The sequence below is a fragment of the Pristiophorus japonicus genome, chromosome 8 (assembly GCF_044704955.1).
Source record: "Pristiophorus japonicus isolate sPriJap1 chromosome 8, sPriJap1.hap1, whole genome shotgun sequence".
NCBI classification, from domain to species: domain Eukaryota; kingdom Metazoa; phylum Chordata; class Chondrichthyes; family Pristiophoridae; genus Pristiophorus; species Pristiophorus japonicus.
The window spans coordinates 141,505,026-141,524,084 of record NC_091984.1 but is presented as its reverse complement, the minus strand read 5'-3'; the positions used below and the strand labels follow the sequence as shown (position 1 = coordinate 141,524,084).

Below are 19,059 nucleotides of genomic sequence, written 5' to 3'. Positions count from 1 at the left end.
AAAAGCAAAATACGGCGGATACTGGAATCTGGAATAAAAACAGAAAATGCTGGAAATCTCAGCGGGTCAGGTAGCATCCGTGGAGAGAAAGCTGAGTTAGCGTTTTGGGTCGATAACCCTTCGACAAGACATTGTTCTTCTGGCCGGCCTCCCACCTTACACCCTCTGTAAACTGTCAACTTGAGCTCATCCAAAACTCTGGTGCTTTTATCTTCACTCGTACCAAGTCTTGTTCACCTATAACCCCTGTGCTCTCTGACTTATATTGACTCCCAGTCTGGCAACACTTTGATTTTTAAATTCTGATCCTTGTTTTCAAATCCCTCGGTGCCCTTGCCTCTCCCTATCTCTGTAAACTCATCCAGTTCTACAATCCCCCGAGATCTCTGCGCTCCTCCATTTCTGTCCTCTTGCGCATCCCTGATTTTAATTGCTCCACCATTGGCTGCCATGTCTTCAGCCGTTTGTCCCTAAACCTCTCCGCCTCTCCATCTCTCCTTCCTACTTTCAGACACTCCTTAAAACCTTCAACCAATCTTTTGGTCACCTGTCCTAATATCTCATTATATGGCTTAGTGACAAATTTTGTCTGATAATGCCTTGGGATAACTTACTATGTTAAAGGTGCTATATGTGAGGTAATGCATTTGGGGAGGGCTAACAAGGCAAGGGAATACACAATAAATGGTAGGACACTGAGAAACCTTGGAGTGCATGTCCACAGATCCCTGAAGGTAGCAGGCACGGTAGATAAGGTGGATAAGACGGCATATGGAATACTTGCTTTTATTAGCTGAGGCACAAAATACAAGAGGAGGGAGGTTATGCTTGAACTGTATAAAACATTAGTTCGGCCACAGCTCGAGTACTGCGTGCAGTTCTGGTCACCACATTACAGGAAAGATGTGATTGCACTCGAGAGGGTACAGAGGAGATTTATGAGGATGTTCCCTGGAGAATTTTAGCTATGAGGAAAGATTGGATAGGTTGGGTTTGTTTTCTTTGGAACTGAGGGGAGACCTTTTTGATTAAAATTATGAAGGGCTTAGATAGAGTGGATAGGAAAGAGCTATTTCGCTTAGCAGAGGGGTCAACAAGCAGGGGGCGTAGATTTAAAGTAATTGATTAGAGGTTTAGAGGGGATTTGAGATTTCTTTTCACCCAGAGGGTGGTGGGGGTCTGGAACTCACTGCTGAAAGGGTGGTGGGGGTCTGAACTCACTGCCTGAAAGGGTGGTAAAGACAGAAACACTCACCACATTTTAAAAAGTACTTGGGTATGCACTTGATGTGCACACAGGGCTACAGACCAATAGTTGGAGTGGGATTAAGCTGGATAGCTCTTTGTTGGCCGGCACAGACACGATGGGCTGAAATGGCCTCCTCCTGGTGCTGTAAATTTATATGATTCTATATAAATGCAAGTTGCTGATGTCTATAAGACACTGGTCACGGAAGGCTTAACAGTGGAAACCGCATCATCTAATGCCACCTGGGCATAGACTAGATCGTGAAATAGAGACAGGCATGCCTGCACTCATCCTGGACCTGCCAGCTAAATCAGCACACATTGGAAATTATATTTGGTAGCCCTGGACTCTATAAGCTCAGGACCATACTGGGCAGTGCCTTTACCCATTAAGCCGCCGGGGACGGGGGGACTTGGGGGGGGGGGGGGGGGGGTGAGCGAGGTAAAACAAATCAAAAATCACATTGCATTGTTCTTTTTAAAATCCATTGTATTTTAAGGTGTCCAGCTGAAATTCCTTTAAGAGGCGAGAGACGGGCGCGGTGCCGCTTTAAGAGCGCCTTGGTGACGGCTCCTATTCAAATAAAAGCTGCGGCAAGCTCGGGCTGCGATTGGCCGAGGCCGGGGCCGGCGGTGGGCGGTCTGGCGAGTTTGGAACGCCTGCGGCGGCGCTGATTGGCTGGCGTCGCGTCGGCCAGGGCAGTATAAATAACGGGCTATTTTTAAACGGTTATTATTTCCCGGAGCGGCGGCGGCGCGGATTGGGGACGGGCGGCATTGGGAGCGGCGTCTGGCGGAGCCCGAGGGGCGGGATAAAGGCAGCGGTTACCCAGGGTAATCCCCAGTCGGATTGGACCAAGGGGAGAGGGAAATCGATTAATCGCTCAAGCGGGACCTACAATCGGGATCGATTATCGGGGAGTCCGGGGAAAGTTTCTCGGCGGTTTTTCGGCAGCTTTTCTTCCCGCTGCTGGGGGAAGGTTTGGATTATGGAGTTCAAGGTGGAGGCGCACCGCATCATGACCATCTCCCTGGGGAAGATCTACTCCTCCCGGGTGCAGCGGGGAGGCATCAAGCTGCACAAGAACTTGCTGGTGTCCCTGGTGCTGCGCAGCGCCCGCCAGGTCTACCTGAGCGAGCAGGAGGAGCTGTACCTGCAGGCGCACGGCCAGGTCCACCTGGTGGGGCCGGCCGGCTTCCCGCAGCTGGCCAACCCCGGCCAGCAGGGGCCGAGCTGGGTTGAGATGGAGGCGAGGGCGGCCCCTGAGCCCGTCCAGGGCCAGGCCCCCAGCTGGACTGAGCTGGAGGAACGGACTGACCCGAAGGAGGAGGCTCCGAGTTTGGCTGAAATGGAAGGGACTGACCCCAAGGAGCAGGCTCCAAGGTGGGCTGAAAGGGCGAGGACTGATCCCACGGAGCAGGGGCTAAGCCAGGCTGAAATGAAAGGGACTGACCCCAAGGAGCAGGGGCTAAGCCAGGCTGAAATGACGAGGACTGAACCCAAGGAACAGGCTCCAAGTTTGGCTCCAATGGAGAGGACTGACCCCAAGGAGCAGGCTCCAAGTTGGGCTAAAGTGGAGAGGACTGTCTGCGACACCCCCGAGGATCAGGGGCTGGAGGACAAGCCCGCCCCTGAGCAGAGAGCCCCTTGCCAGGTGGAGACAAGGTCTGCGAGGGAACAGACAGGTCCGGCGAGCCGTGACTCATCGGCAAAGACGACCTGTCCCTGTGCCCGGAAAAGGCGGAGCGCAGAGCAAGAGGCTGAAAGCCCGCTCAAAAGGGCCAGGACCGAGCAGGAACTGATCATCACGGCCACCAGCCACCAAGAGGAAGAGGAGATGGAGACCTCCAACGTCTCCAGTCTCATCACCATCTTTGGCTCCAGTTTCTCTGGCCTCTTGAGCAAGGAGGAAACCGAAGGAGAGAGCGGGCAGATCTGCTGTGATCAAGTGCTGGGCAACATTGGCTCCTGGAACAGGGCGATTGTCGCCTTCTAAAGACTTTGTTCGGGGGGGACGGGAGAGCTAGAGGCCAGGACTTTAGTGGGTTCAATTGGTGTTCTCGGTTCTGCAGCGTGAAGGAGGGTTGGTTTGGAGTATCCAGCCCTCCCCAAAGGCGCCCCTCCACACCACGTGGAGAGCAAGCTTCATTCACCACCCCGATGAGTAAATGGAGCGGTGCTAATAGGACAGACTGGGTCCTGGCAGGCGTGTTCAGGCCTGGGGGAGCGGGGCCATTCTCGGATTGGATTTGGGAGTTCCTGTGTTTTTTTTTACATTTTTATTTTTTTTGATTTAAATGTGTGTAATTTTGCAGCCCAACTAAACTTTTTGTTGAAAGGGCAGCAAGAGTTTTGAATTCTCTTTATAAAGTTTTATTTTATATATCTATATATTTAAAACCAAATGCAACTCCTTGCTGACTGAGTGAAGTCAATTCCCCACCCCCACCTTGTTCTGTGCCTTTTGCATGGGACTCCCATCGAGAGACGAGTTTGGGCGCGTTTCTGCACTTCCTTAATTTAACAAAAAAGTGTCTTTGTTCTATAAAGACTTGGAAAAATGTGTTCGATTATTCTCCGTTGTTGTACTGTTTTTTTCTGTTGTATGAATGGTGTAACTTACACGAATTAAAATGTTATTTTAAATTAATCTTTGCCTTTGGGGCTTGTTCGTTGATGTGCACGTACGCACGGGTGCACGATGGGTTAACTCTCCTGCAGTGCACTGGCTGGGGGGGGAGGGGAGTTTCCTTTGTGACTATTGTTGGGGAGGAATGCGTTGGACTCTTTTTTTAAAGAGACAGTGCTGCTTTTGTCAGCCTGAAGTAGGGTAAAGTTCACAAGTAGCAAGATCCAACCGCAACTTTTTTTTAAAGACACACGCTCAAACGCCTAAAGCTGGATTTAGTCTGCGAATTTTCTAGTTTTACTTATTTTTTTTTAAAGGCTCTTTTTAATGAATGCGTAACTTTTTATTTGGAAGTTTCATTTGAGTTTAAAAAAAATCTAAATGAATTCTCCACGTCGCTCTTAAGGCGGCTGCTGAGCAGGAACAGATGAATGCAATTTTTTCTGCCCACATTCTTGCTATCTCGACACAGACCAAGGGGCTTCGTCTATCTGTTGACTTTAGTGTTCTGGCTCTTGTGTTGGGTGAAAACCTAGGGACACTCTTGCGTGAGTTTAGATGTTGGGTTATTTTGACTAAAGGAATGGTTATTGCAGCTGCACCTGATCTTGCACTTTCCTCTTCTGCCCCTGTTGGGAAAAGGGCATCAGTAGTAGGAATCTTGCGGCAGGCTTTCTTGGTTTTATGGCTCTGCTGCACAAGATGAGCTATTTTGGCAGGGGGTGGGATACTTAAATTCAGTGAGTCTTGGGATAAATGGGTCATTTTCAGGTTGGCAAACTAACCAGTGGGGTGCCACAGGGATCCGTGCTGGATCTATATTAATGACTTGGATGAAGGGATCGAATGTAATGTAGCAAAGTTTGCTGATACAGAGCTGGTGGGAAAGCAAGTTGTGAGGAGGACAGAATCTGCAAAGGGATTTAGTCAGGCTAAGTGAGTGGGCAAACATTTGGCAGATGGAGTATACTATGGGAAAATGTGAGGTTATCCACTTTGGTAGGAAGAATAGAAAAGCAAGATATTTAAATGGGGAGCGAGACTACAAAATGGTGTCTTCGTACATGAAACAAAATTAGCTTGCAAGCACAGCAAGTCATTAGGAAGACAAATGGAATGTTGGCCTTTATTGTAAGGAAGATGGGAGCATAAAAGTAGGGAAGTCCTGCTATAACTAGTACTGCGTACAGTTTTGGTCTCCTTATTTACGGAGTGATATACTTGCATTGGAGGCAGTTTGGAGAAGGTTCACTAGGTTGATTCCTGAGATGAAGGGGTTGTATTATGAGTGCCATTTGGGCCTGTACTTACTGGAGTTTAGAAGAATGAGGGGTGATCTTATTGAAGCAACAGATTCTGAGGGGGCTTGACAGGGTAGGTGCAGAGAGGATGTTTCCCTTCGTGGAGGAATCTCGAACGAGGGGGCATAGTTTCAGAATAAGGGGTCGCCCATATAAGATGCAAATGAGGAGAAATTTCTTCTGAGGGTTGTGAATTTGTGGAAGCTGAGTCATTGGTGGAGATGGACAGATTCTTGAACTATAGGGGAATCAAGGGAACTGGCAGGAAAATGGAATTGAGGCCAACATCAGATCAGCCATGATCTTGCTGAATGGCGGAGCAGGCTCGAGGGGCCGTATGATCTACTGCTACAATTTAGTATGACACATTAAGATTTTGAACCCTATGGATTGCTGAATAAGAATGAAAATGTGCATGTATAAACACACTTGGTGGTTGTACGGTGTTATTGGTTTGAGGCTGTATCGAAGAGTTTATTCTTGATATAAGTTCTGTTGATGGCCTTCCCTGGGATCACCTGGCTTGGATGTGTTGCTTTGCCTGATTGTGTTGTGGGTTTTGAATTATCCTCCCAGGCTCTCAAAGACGCAGTAATACACAAGTCCCAAGTATGTCGTTTAGCTCACTCGCTCTTGTTCGCCTAGCTCAGTAACTCAATGTCATTGGTGTCCTGGCCAGCATTTATTCCTCAACTTGCACCACTAAAACAGATTATCTGGTTGCTGTTTGTGGGATCTTGCTGTGTGCAACTAGAATGATTTGTTTATCTACATTTGCTCTGATTTCACAAGAAAGGGAGGAGGACTGCAATATTAGACGAGATAAACATAGAGAGGAAGTATTGAGGGACTTAGCAGCTTTGAAGGTGGATAAATCCCCAGGCACGGATGAAATGTATCCCAGGCTGCTAAGAGAAGCAAAAGAGGAAATAGCAGATGCTCTGACCATCATTTTCCAGTCCTCTCTGGCTACAGGTGTGGTGCTGGAGGACTGCTAATGTTGGGAAAGGGATCGACCGAGTAATTATAGGCCAGTTTACTCGGTGGTGGGAAAATTATTGAAAAAAGTCCTGAGTGCCAGGATAAATCTTCATTTGGAAAGACTTGGATTAATCAAGGATAGTCAGCATAGATTTGTTAAGGAAAAGTCATGTCTGACTAACTTGATTTCATTTTTTGAGGAGGTAACCAGGAGGGTCGATTGTGGGCAATGCATATGATGCAGTGTATATGAATTTTAGCAAAGCTTTCAATAAGGTCCCATGGGATCTGAGGCAAAGTGGCAAGTTGGATCCAAAATTGGCTCAGAAGCAAAGTGTAATGGTTGATGGGTGTTTTTGTGACTGGAAGGCTGTATCCAGTGGGGTTCCGCAGGGCTCAATGCTGGGTCCCTTGCTTTTTGTGGTGTTTATCAATGACTTGGACTTGAATGTTGGGGGTATGATTAAGAAGTTTGCAGATGAAACTAAAATAGGCTGTGTAGTTGATAATGAAGAAAGCTGTGGACTGCAGGAAGATATCAATGTACTGATCAGGTGGACAGAATAGTGGCAAATGGAATTTAATCTGGATAAGTGTGAGGTAATGTATTTGGGGAAGTCTAACAAGGCAAGGGAAATGCACATTAAATGGTACGACACTGAGAAAGGACCTTGGAGTGCAGATCCACAGATCCCTGAAGGTAGCAGGCCAGGTCGATAAGGTGGTTAAGAAGGCAAATGGAATACTTGCCTTTATTAGTTGAGGTGAAGAGCAGGGAGGTTATACTTGAACTGTATAGGACACTGGTTAGGCCACAGCTGGAGTACTGCATGCAGTTCTGGTCACCACATTACAGGAAAGATGTGACTGCACTAGAGCGGGTACAGAGGAGATTTATGAGGATGTTGCCTGAACTGGAGAATATTGGCTATGAGGAAAGATTGGAGATGCTGAGTCTGTTTTCTTTGGAACAGAGGAGGCTGAGGGCAGCCTCATTAATTTGAGGTGTATAAAATTATGAGGAGCCTGGATAGAGTGGATAGGAATGACCTGTTTTCCTTGGCAAAGAGATCAACAAGCAGGGGGCATAGATTTAAAGTAATCGGGGGGAGGTTTGGAGGAGATATGAGCGGAAGCTTCTTCACCCAGAGGGTGGTGGGGGTCTGGAACTCACTACCTGAAAAGGGTGGTAGTGGCAGAAAGCTTCCCCACAGTTTAAAAAATTATTTTGATGTGCACTTAAAATACTGCAACTACAGGGCTATGGACTAAGCTGGAAAGTGGGATTAGACTGAATGGCTCTTGGTCGACTGGCGTGTACACGATGGGCTGAAATGACGACCTTCTGTGCTGTAAATTTCTATGATTACAGCAGTGACCACTTCATTAGCTATGAAGCATTTTGGGGCGTGCTGAGGACGTAAGGGGCATTAAATGAATGCAAGTTCTTTCCTTTCGGTGCTTTTGGAATATACTTTTTTTTTTTAAATTCCTACTTTTTAAAAACTTTTATTTTGAAGATTACGTAAAACTTGAAAGTATAGTGAACAGTGAGGGGAATAGTGATAGACTTCAAGAGGACATAAACAGGCTGATGAAATGGGCGGATACATGGCAGACGAAAGTGACCATGGGGTATTTGTGCACAAATCGTTGATGGTGGCAAGGCGGGTTGAGAAAGCGGTTAAAAAAGCTTACGGGATCCTGGACTTCATGTATAGAGTACAAAAGCATGGAAATTATGATGAACCTGAATAAAACATTGGTTCTGCCTCAACTGGGCGCAAAACTTTAGGAGGGATGTGAAGGCCTGGGAGAGGCTGCAGGAAAGATTTAAAAGAATGATTCCAGAGATGAGGGACTTCAGTTATATGGATAGACTGGAGAAGCTGGGGTTGTTCTCCTTGGAGCAGAGAAGATTGAGAGGAGATTTGATCGAGGTGTTCAAAATCATGAGTGGTCTGAACAGATTAGATCAAGAGAAACTTCCCATTGGCATAAAGGTCAAGAACCATAGGACACAGCTTTAAGGTGATTGGTTCTTTTGCCAAAGGCAAGGTAAGAAAAAACTTTTTTACACAGCGAGTGGTTAGGATCTGGGATGTACTGCCTTTAAAGGGTGGTGGAGACTCAATCGTGGTTTTCAAAAGGGAGTTGGATAAGTACCTGAGAGAAAAGGGCTACGGAGAAAGGGAGGGTGAACTAGCTGAGATGCTCTTGCAATTAATTCTCCAGCAGTTGGCATGGGCTCAACTGGCTGGCCGCTTTCTGTGCTGTAACTCTTCCATAATTTACTATCCTGAAGACCCAACGCTTGCTAAAGTCTGGTTCTGTGTTGGTGCCAGCTCTCTGGTAGGTTTCTCATTTGCTGTATGATCATAGAGCATTGAGTGTTAGCTGACTATTTGACTCTGGTGGGCACCATTGCCAATCCAGATCCTGCCCTTGCCTGACATCCACATATGTATTTTCCAGCTGGGTTTCTCTGGGTTGTGAGCGGGAGTGGCAATGCTGGCTGACTGACTTGTTCGTTCTTCTCCCTCCCCTGAGCTTGCAGGCACTGAGACTAATTTAACACCCCAATTAGTGCTGCAGCAGTTTTGACCCAGGGCTACTCTGGTCTGTATGACTTGGTGGGGGAGGGAGAGTTCTGTCTCTTTCAAAACAGCTACTCTCCAAGGAGTGCAGTAGATTTGTGTTCTGTTCGCTGCGCTCAGTGGTAATTGGTGAACTGTACTTCCAACATTCAGCTGCTTGGGCTAGTTGGTGTATGACTGCTTAACATGTTCACCTGAAGTGTTTGTCCAGCATTTAAATCGCTCTATCTTAAATAGGTTAACATTTAATTTTTTAAATGGGGAAACTCTCTTTCCTCAAGATTGGATGCTGGGGGCGTCAATTGAAATTTTCAGGACTTGAGCTCGATAGATTTTTGTTGGGTAAGGGTATCCAACCGTCTCCCTCCTGCAGCAGCACGTGCAGCTCCCTGCAGTGGTATGCCGCCGCACGCTGCTCCCTGTAATGCCCCCGGCCTGCTGATGGTGTTGCAGGCCGGGACTGTGCTGATTTCCGAGTCGGGCCCAAGTTAGGAGGTCGTGGTCATATGGTCATGCAAAGTGTACAGAAGAGGTCCAATCGCAGAATATCCAGGGTGACAAGTTTAGTTATTGGGTGAGACTGGAGGAGCTGGAGCACTTTTTATTGGAGCAGAAAAGATCTCATAGAATCATAGACATTTACAGCACGGAAGGAGGCCATTTTGGCCAATTGTGTCCATGCCGGCTGACCGAGCTGTCCAGCCTAATCCCACTTTCCAGCTCTTGGTCTGTAGCCCTGTAGGTTACGGCACTTCAAGTACTTTTTAAATGTAAGGGTTTCTGCCTCTACCCCCCTAGTAAAGTTGTTCAAAACTATGGGATTTTAATGAGGTAAAACTACCTACTGCTTAGCGAGTTGGTAACTGGAAGCCTTAAATTTAGATTCATCAGCAGAACTAAGAGAAGTTAGGGAGCTTTTCCTTTTAGCACAGGGTTGTTGGGATATGGAATGGCTGACCAGAAACTGATGGGAGCACAGTCTGCAATAGCTTGTAAAAGTAGATAACTTCTGAAAAAGAAAAGTGCTGTGGGGAATGAGGCTAATTGGATAACTCTTTACGAGAGCAGGTGCAAAGGTCTAATTTGAGGTGATCAAGATTGCATGTTGTGTAAATGCTCGGGCAGGACTTGGAAATCTGAAGTAAACAAGATTTATACAGCGCCTTTCATGAAGTGCGTCACAGCCAACACAGTACTTGGAAGTGTAATCAACATGTAATGTTGGAAAATGCGGCAGCCAATTTCAGCACAGCAAGATCCCACAAACAGCAATGAGAGAAATGACCAGATCATTTATTTTTTTAAAGTTGGTTGAGGGCTGCTGGGAGAATTCTCCCTGCTTTCCCCCCCAAGCTCTTTGAAATAGTGCCATGGGATATTATAAACACAGTCGATGAAGCTTTCACTACATCGATATGGAAGCAAATCGGGCCAAAAAAAGCCCGACTGGTGTTAACTGCACTCGTTGCAGTCACGTGCAGCGAGAGGGGTGACTCTGTTTAATATCTCGTTCGTAAGACACCACCTCCTGACAGTGCAGTACTCCCTCAATACTGGACTGGGAGAGGCAGCCTGAATTATGTGCTCAAATCCCTGGAGTGGGACTTGAACCCACAACCTTCTGACTGAGGCAAGAGTGCTACCCACTGAGCCACAGCTGATGTTGGCAGGCGAGCAAAGGCTCACTTCAGCTGACACTAATTAACTGGACCTACCTTTCAGTCTAGGTAGTGAGCTATCTGACCCGTGGCTGCACCCAACCATTGCCACGTCCGACGTACAAGGAGCGCGGTGTTATTTTTCGCCCCCTTCCTCTGGTAGCGGGAGGAGCCTTAGGGACATGATGCTAAATGCCAGTGCTGGTACGTGATGCTGCTTGCTGTAACTCTCATACCATAATTTCCTCTCCATGGTTCAGCTCGACCCAGAGTGAGATCGAATAGAGAGCGAGTACCCAGGTTCAGCATTTCTGACACGTGGAGGACCAGCTGGTTTGTTGCTAAAGGACACCCAGAGTGAACTAGATACTTCCCAAAAGAACAAGCCTTGCTGGTGTTGACTGCTGCTATTGCTGTCATGTGCGACTACTTTTTAAAAATAAATGACTTGTGTTTATATTCCCATTTGCCTTATCGGAAAGCTCTCTAGAAATATTACTCTGAAGCCCAGTGACTTATGTCGGCAAATGCTTTTCATGGTTAAGGGAGCACGATAAAATGCAAGCGTGGTCGTTTCTTCCTCCAGCTAAAATCCTGGAGTGGGATCGGCCAGTTAGCTAGCCTGATCTTGCTCTTGTCTCAACTAGTTAAGATTACTGCCCATATAAAGAGAGAACGAACTTGCATTTTTATAGCTCCTTTCACAACCTCAGGACATCCCAAAGGCCATGAAGTAATTTTTGCAGTGTAGTCGCTGTAGGAAATGCAGCAGCCAATTTGCATGCAGCAAGGTCCCGCAGACAGCCATGAATGACCAGATAATCTGTTTTAGCAATATTGGTTGCAGGATAAATATAGGCCAGGACACCAAGGAGAACACCCCTACTCCTCCAAAATAGGGCCGTGCAATCATTTACGTCCATTTGAGGGAGCAGACCTGGGGACTCGCTTTACTGTTTTGCCCGAAAGACAGTACCGCTGACAGTGCAGCATTCCTCAGTACTGCATTGGGAGTGTCAGCTTACATTGTGGGCTCAAATCTCTGGTCTGGGACTTAAATCCACAACTTTCTGACTCCGGAGGTGAGGGTGCTGCCCACTGAGCCATGACTATTAACCCCTGAGCATTGATAGATTATAGACCAGCTTCCTCTATAGGCACTGAGGGATTGGCTTGATACCACTTGTTTCTAGATATCTGGGTATATTTACATATAATATTTCAAAGAATCTATGATCAGTTTTTGTCTGTCCTGGGGATAGGAGCTTGTGAATTGGACTGACTGCCCAATTGGCGATCAGGGCCCACCCGGCCTTGGAACCAATCAGGGCAGGGAGCGATTGGTCTGCTCCAATAAGGAGGCGGCAGTGGGTGCAGCACTAGGGTGGGGCGAGAGAGAGAGAACATCAGTGTTGATTCTATAGACGAAGATGATAGTCTAAACAAGTACTGTAGCAATAAAGATACTAATTTATCGTAAATGTTTTGCGGGTCTCTGCTAGTCCTCATATTGCATTGAGTCCTGGTGTTTTGAGCTTCCGCTGACCCAAGTCCATTTACAATATTTTGCTGTAAAATACAGCAAGAATGAGATGTCACAAATTTTTGTGGATCTTATTTTTAATCTTTTCCTTGGCCTTCATTTAAAGGGGCTCTGATTTCTTGTGCCATATCTACCTTTCCTGGGTAGCAGGTGCTGTGCCACAGTTGGCCTCAGTGCCCCTGGGCTAGGGAAGGGGAAAATGGTGCAGGGTCCCTATTTCCCCATTGCCATACAAATAATTGTGGGCTTTACAAACGAGGGCATAAATACAAAACTAAATGTAAAGGATTTAGCACAAAGAGCAGGTAAAACATTTTTACACAGGGTGTGAAGCTGCACTCCTGGGGTTAGTCATTGAAGCTTGTCAACATTAAATAGGTTAGTTAGGTGGTTAAAGGAAAGGGGATAACAACTTGCATTTATATAGAATCTTTAGCAGAGTAAAACTTCCCAAAGCGCATCATAGATAGCAGGACAGGTGACCAACTTGGTCGCAGGAAACTTTTAAGGCGCATCTTTGAGGAGCGAGAGGTGGTGAGGTTTAGGGAGTGAATTCAGGAGCTTGGGACCTCCACAGCTGAAGGCACGACCACTAAATGTGTGGTGAAGAAAATCAGATGTGCAATAGGCTTGGAGGATCTCGGCGGGATGTGGGACTGGAGGAGACTAAAGATAGGGAGGGGTGAGGCCTTGGAGGAGTTTGAACACCAGGATGAGCATTTTAAAATGGAGGTGTTGCCGGACCGTGAACATGAGTCTGTGCGAGTTAGGATATGGACAGCAGAGTTTTGGATGAGCTCAAGTTTATGGAGGGTGCAAGGTGGGAGGCCGGCCAGGAGAGCATTGGAATAGTCGAATCCGGAGGTAACTGAGGCATAGATGAGGGTTTCAGCAGTAGAGGAGCTGAGGTAAGGGGGTTACCTTTGCATTGGAGTAGTGAGCAGTTCTGGCAGTTCCAGCCAAATCTGGTGATGAATGGCTAAAACAATACAAAAGGGAACAGTTCATTCCTATCTGGTGCTGCAGAGCTCATGCATCTCCCTGTTAGCTCCTCATAGAATCATAGAAATTTACAGCACGGAAGGAGGCCATTTTGGCCCATCGTGTCCGTGCTGGCTGACCAAGAGCTATCCAGTCTGATCCCACTTTTACAGCTCTTGGCCTGTAGCCCTGTTGATTACGGCACTTCAAGTGCACATCCAAGTACTTTTTAAATGTGGTGAGTGTTTCTGCCTCTACCACCCTTTTCAGGCAGTGAGTTCCAGACCCCACCACCCTCCTGGGTAAATAAATTTCCCCCTCCAAATCCCCTCTAAACCTCCTACCAATTACTTTAAATCTATGCCCCCTGGTTGTTAACCTCTCTGCCATTCTATCCACTCTATCTAGGGCCCTCATAATTTTATACACCTCAATCAGGTCTCCCCTAGGCCTCCTCTGTTCCAAAGAAAACAAATTCAGCCTATCCCAGCTCCTGTACATGTACAGTAAGGTAAAAGAGAACGACTTACTCCCGTCTGGTATTCAGTGATGCTCCTATTGACAGTTCTGTGTATCCAGGATAAAGGAACCGATATTCCTCTTTTTCCATTCTGTCTGATGGGTTTCATAGTCTGATACTGATGCACATCTCTGCCAGAAATATTCTGCAATCTGTGGAGCTCCCATGTGAATCACTGCAAGCGATCAGCACTTACCGTACATTACACCAGTGTGCCTCACTGGATTTTAAATGTGCAATGTCATGCAGTGTCCAAATTCTCCCATTCCAGGAGGGAGCGATTTATCCAGCCTGTAAATTAAAACCCACAAGTGATTGTTGCCACCCAGTGACACCCTGCTCATTGGAGTGTGGGTGTCAGATGATCAAAGGATTGCCGTGCCCTCCGTGGTTCAATAGCCCGTACACCCTAGAATTCCCTGTTCTTCAACCTGTCTGCACTGCATCCTTGCTGAGTCCCACCCAGCTGGCGTCTTTCCTCCCCCTTCTGAAGCAGGACCGGCAGGAAGCCTTCCTGAGTGGGTTTGTGACTTGGCGGGGGGGGTGAGGGTGGTGATAAGGAATGCAGCTTCGGGAATTCTTTCCACATGACACATTCCAGCTCTCAAAATCAGCTGCAGATTTCCGAGTCTGGGACTGCCGGCTACATGGCATAGTTTGATCGCCCCTCTGTTAGTTGACCACAAACACCATTTAGTGCAGTGGAGGCCTCCCTGGAGGAGCAGAGTCAATTTTCCATCCTAAAGTGGTAAACTGCACGTGTGACCCTCGAGTGTGTCATGTATTCAACTATCATTATAAACCATGTATAAGCTGACCTAAGTTGTACACCTTGAGAACATTGACCACAAAGGGGTGAACTTGTGGGAGACACTCCTAACCTGGACTTTCAGGTATAAAAGGGGAAACTCCATCCACCTTCATCACTTGAGGTCTTGGTAATAAAGGTAACTGGCCACAGAGTGACCTTCTCTCAAGTATGGGCCTTTTGTGCATTTATACTGTATAGTAAGGACATATCATTGGCAACGAGAAACTGGGATTTAAACCACATGAGCATGGCCACTAGCAGCATAGAAGAGAAGTACTGTGTTGGTGATGATTGGGACAACTTTATTGAGAGACTACAGCAAAGGTTTGTCATTAAGGAATGGTTGGGACAGGATTCGGCCGACAAACGCAGGGCTCACCTCCTGACGGTTTGTGGATCCAGAACATACTCCCTGATGAAGGACCTTCTAGTGCCAGAGAAGCCGGCGGACAAGAGCTCAGTAAGTTGATCAGGGAACACCTTAAACTAGCGAGCAGCACCAGCGGCAAGAAGGGCAAAGTGTTCCAGACTTCATGACAGATTTCCGGCGACTGGCGAGCCTATGTAAGCTCCCAGATGCATGCAGAGCGGAGATGCTGCGAGACTTTTTTATTGAGGGCATCAGGCACGCTGGGGTTTTCAGGAAACTGATTGAGACCAAAGACTTGACCTTGGAAGCGGCGGCTCTGATAGCTCAGACATTTATCTCAGGGGAGGAAGAGACTAGAATAATGTATGACAAAAATCTTCGCTCAAATGCGGCAAATGACCAGGGAGTCAACATTGTTAACGCAGCACACAGTTCTCTAGGCAGACAAGGGCAATCGGACATGCTCCAGCCTGTAGTCAAACCCAAAAGGGGAATTCAACAGAAACAATGGCTAGCTGAACGGCGATTCATGCCATCGCAATGGACAATGCGGCCAGTAATGGGGCCATCAACACTTGTTAATGGTGCGCTTAAGGACAGTTACATAGACAGTCAGAGACGATCGACTGGTAATGGACCTTTTGTTTCCAACAATGGGGCCTCCAGCTCAGGCTGGAGGTGTGGAGGCAAACACCCAGCCAGAGCTTGTAGGTATCAGCAATACACCTGCAGAAACTGCAACGTCAGCGCTCACTTGGTGCATATGTGCAGGAAGCCTGCAGGCAGGTTGATGTATGAGGACGACGGGCCCGATGTAAGCCCTACGAGGCCAAATGAATACTGGGGGAAATCGCTGGAAGCTGAAGTTCAGCGAGTTCATGTGGAGCACATATACAGTTTATATACCAGGACGCCACCAATAATGATGAAAGTGCTTCTCAATGGCATCCCAGTATTAATGGAGCTAGACACGGGGGCCAGCCAGTCCCCGATGACTATCAAACAGTTCAAAAGGTTGTGGCCTGTCCAAGGCCAGGAGGCCAAAATTATTGCCAATTGACGCACAGCTACAGACATATACAAAGGAGATCATTCCGGTGCTAGGCAGCGCCACGGTAGTCGTGACCCACAAAGATTCGGAGAACAGGTTGCCACTCTGGATTGTCCCGGGGAAATGGTCCCGTACTACTGGGGAGGAGTTGGCTTGCTGTCATGAACTGGAAATGGGGCGATGTCAATGCAATTTCTTCTGTGGAGCGAGTATTATACTCACAGGTCCTGGACAAATTTGACTCATTATTTCAACCCGGCATCGGCACTTTAATGGGGACCAAGGTAGTGAGTCACATAAACCCGGATGCCAGGCCAGTACACCACAAAGCCAGAGTGGTGCCGTACGTGATGCGGGAAAAGATAGAATGCGAATTGGACCGCCTGCTGAGGGAAGGCATCATCTCGCCAGTCGAATTCAGTGACTGGGTGAGCCCGATCGTGCCGGTGCTCAAGGCGGATGGGTCGGTCAGGATATGTGGCGATTACAAGGCCACCATCAATCGGGTGTCACTCCAAGACCAGTACCCGCTACCGAGAGCGGAGGACCTCTTTGCGACGCTATCCGGTAGCAAACTTTTTTCAAAATGGACCTGACCTCAGCTTACATGACCCAAGAGCAAGCGAGTGAGTTGAAGAAGCTGACTACCATCACAACACACAAGGGGTTGTTTGAGTATAACAGATGTCCGTTCAGGATTCGTTCGGCCGCCGCGATCTTTCAGCGAAATATGGAAAGCCGCCTCAAGTCGATTCCAAGGACGGCGGTTTTTCAAGACGACATCCTCATCACGGGTCGCGATACTGAAGAACACCTCCACAACCTGGAGGAGGTGCTACGCAGACTGGACAGGGTAGGGCTGCAACTGAAAAAGGTGAAGTGCGTCTTCTTAGCTCCAGCGGTAGAATTCCTGGGGAGGAGGGCAGCAGCAGATGGGATCCGACCTACTGCATCCAAAATGGAAGCGATCCAGAGAGCACCCAGACCCCGTAACACGACGGAGTTGCGTTCGTTCTTGGGGCTCCTGAACTATTTTGGTAACTTTCTTCCCAAATTGAGCATGCTGTTAGAGCTGCTACATATGCTCCTCTGCAAAGGTCGCGATTGGGTCTGGGGGGACAGCCAGGAAAGGGCTTTTGATAGAGCACGCAATTTGTTACGCTCCAACAAACTGTTAACGTTATATGATTCGTGTAAGAAACTAGTTTTAACATATGATGTGTCGTCCTATGGGGTCGGGTGTGTGTTGTAGCATGTGAATGCCAATGGTCAGTTACAGCCAGTAGCTTATGCCTCCAGAAGTCTGTCCCAGGCAGAAAGGGGCTACGGGATGGTAGAAAAGGAAGCGCTAGCATGTGTATATGAAGTAAAAAAAAATGCACAGTACCTGTTTGGCAGGAAATTTGAGCTAGAGACAGATTACAAACCCCTAACGTCCCTTTTGGATGACAACAAGGCCTTAAATGCAAATGCATCGGCCCGCATACAGAGGTGGGCACTCACGTTAGTCGCCTATGACTACACAATTCGGCACAGACTGGGCACTGAAAACTGCGCCGATGCACTCAGCAGGCTCCTACTAGCCACCACTGAGGGGGCAACTGAGCATGATGCAGAGATGGTCATGGCTGTTGAAGCTTTCGAAAGCGAAGGCTCACCTGTGACAGCCCGTCAGATTAAAGTCTGGACCTGCTACTGTCTTTAGTTAAAAAATGTGTGCTGAATGGGAACTGGGCAGCCATGTACGGGGCATGCCCTGAGGAATTTGAACAGTTTCACAGGCACAAGGATGAACTCTCGATTCACGCTGATTGCCTACTATGGGGAAACCAAGTAGGGCAGAGAGGTGTTTGTCAGAGAACTCCACAAGGAGCACCCGGGCATTGTCATGATGAAGGCAATTGCCAGGTCACACGTTTGGTGGCCAGGGATAGATGCAGACCTGGAACTTTGTGTTCCCAGGTGCAACACGTGTGCTCAGCTGGGCAACGCACCCAGGGAAGCCCCCCTTAGCCCCTGGTCCTGGCCCGCCAAGCCATGGTCACGCATCCATGTGGACTACGCAGGTCCTTTCATGGGAAAAATGTTTTTGGTTGTAGTAGACGCCTACTCCAAATGGATTGAGTGTGCCATTTTAAATTCAAGCACATCCTCTGCACGGTAGAAAGTCTATGGGCAATGTTCGCCGCCCATGGTCTACCAGACGTCTTGGTCAGTGACAATGGCTCGTTCTTCACAAGCACTGAATTACAGGACTTCATGGCAGGCAATAGAATCAACCATGTCAGAACGGCACCGTTCAAGCCAGCCTCAAATGGCCAGGCGGAACGAGCAGTGCAGATAATCAAACAGGGGATGCTCAGAATCCAAGGGGGTTCCCTACAAAGCCGCTTATCACGCCTCCTGTTGGCCAATAGATCCTGACCACACATGCTCACAGAGGTTCCACCCGCAGAGCTGCTAATGAAAAGGACGCTCAAAACCAGGTTATCCCTTATACACCCAACTATGAAAGAAATTGTTGAGAGCAGGCGTCAGTCACAATGTGACTACCATGACAGGAATGCGAGGGCACGATGTATTGATGTAAATGACCCTGTTTTTGTCCTTAATTACGCTGCAGGGCCCAAATGGCTTGCAGGCACTGTGATTGCCAAAGAGGGGAATAGGGTTTTGGTAGTTAAACTTACCAATGGACAAATCTGTCGCAAACACGTGGATCAAACTAAAAGGAGGTTTAGCCATCCCATAGAAGAAGCAGAGGAAGAACACGACGTAGAGTTTACTCCACCACAGGTGACCGAACACCGGAACCATGTGGAGGAGAGCCCAGTCACTGTGGGCAGTCCGGACAGGCCTGAGGCACCGCAAACAGCAGACACTCAGGCCAGCACCCAACAACCGGAGCCCCAACTCAGGCGCTCTACAAGGGAGCGTAAACCACCAGAGAGACTTAACCTGTGATCCCAATAAGACTTTGGGGGGGGGAGATGATGTCATGTATTCAACTATCATTATAACCCATGTATAAGCTGACCTAAGTTGTACACCTTGAGAACAGTGACCACAAGGAGATGAACTTGTGGGAGACACTCCTAACCTGGACTTTCAGGTATAAAAGGGGAAGCTCCACTCACTTCAATCACTTGAGGTCTTGGTAATAAAGGTAACAGGTCACAGAGTGACCACCTCTCAAGTATGGGCCTCGTGTGCATTTATACTTTATAGTAAGGACATATCAGAGTGTGTGTACTTTGTGGGTGTGGTGTTGGTGCGTGTGCTATATATAGGAGCTTGAGTGCGCGTATGTGCCTTTGTGTGGTCTGTGTGTCTTCCTGTATGTGGTGTGGGTGTGTGGTGTCTGTATC

General features: G+C 47.8%; 1 protein-coding gene across 1 annotated transcript; it reads left to right on the top strand.

Annotated features, from left to right (window-relative positions):
- Positions 1-1,999: 1,999 nt before the first annotated feature.
- ier5 (immediate early response 5) lies at positions 2,000-3,899 on the top strand. The gene has a single exon (XM_070886240.1). The coding sequence runs from the start codon at positions 2,238-2,240 to the stop codon at positions 3,243-3,245; it is 1,008 nt and encodes a 335-aa protein (XP_070742341.1). The 5' UTR covers positions 2,000-2,237; the 3' UTR covers positions 3,246-3,899.
- Positions 3,900-19,059: the final 15,160 nt, after the last annotated feature.

What these genes read in the sequence shown, in the direction of transcription:
- ier5 (XM_070886240.1), top strand. Translation starts at nt 2,238, where the DNA reads ATGGAGTTCAAGGTGGAGGCGCACCGCATCATGACCATCTCCCTGGGG.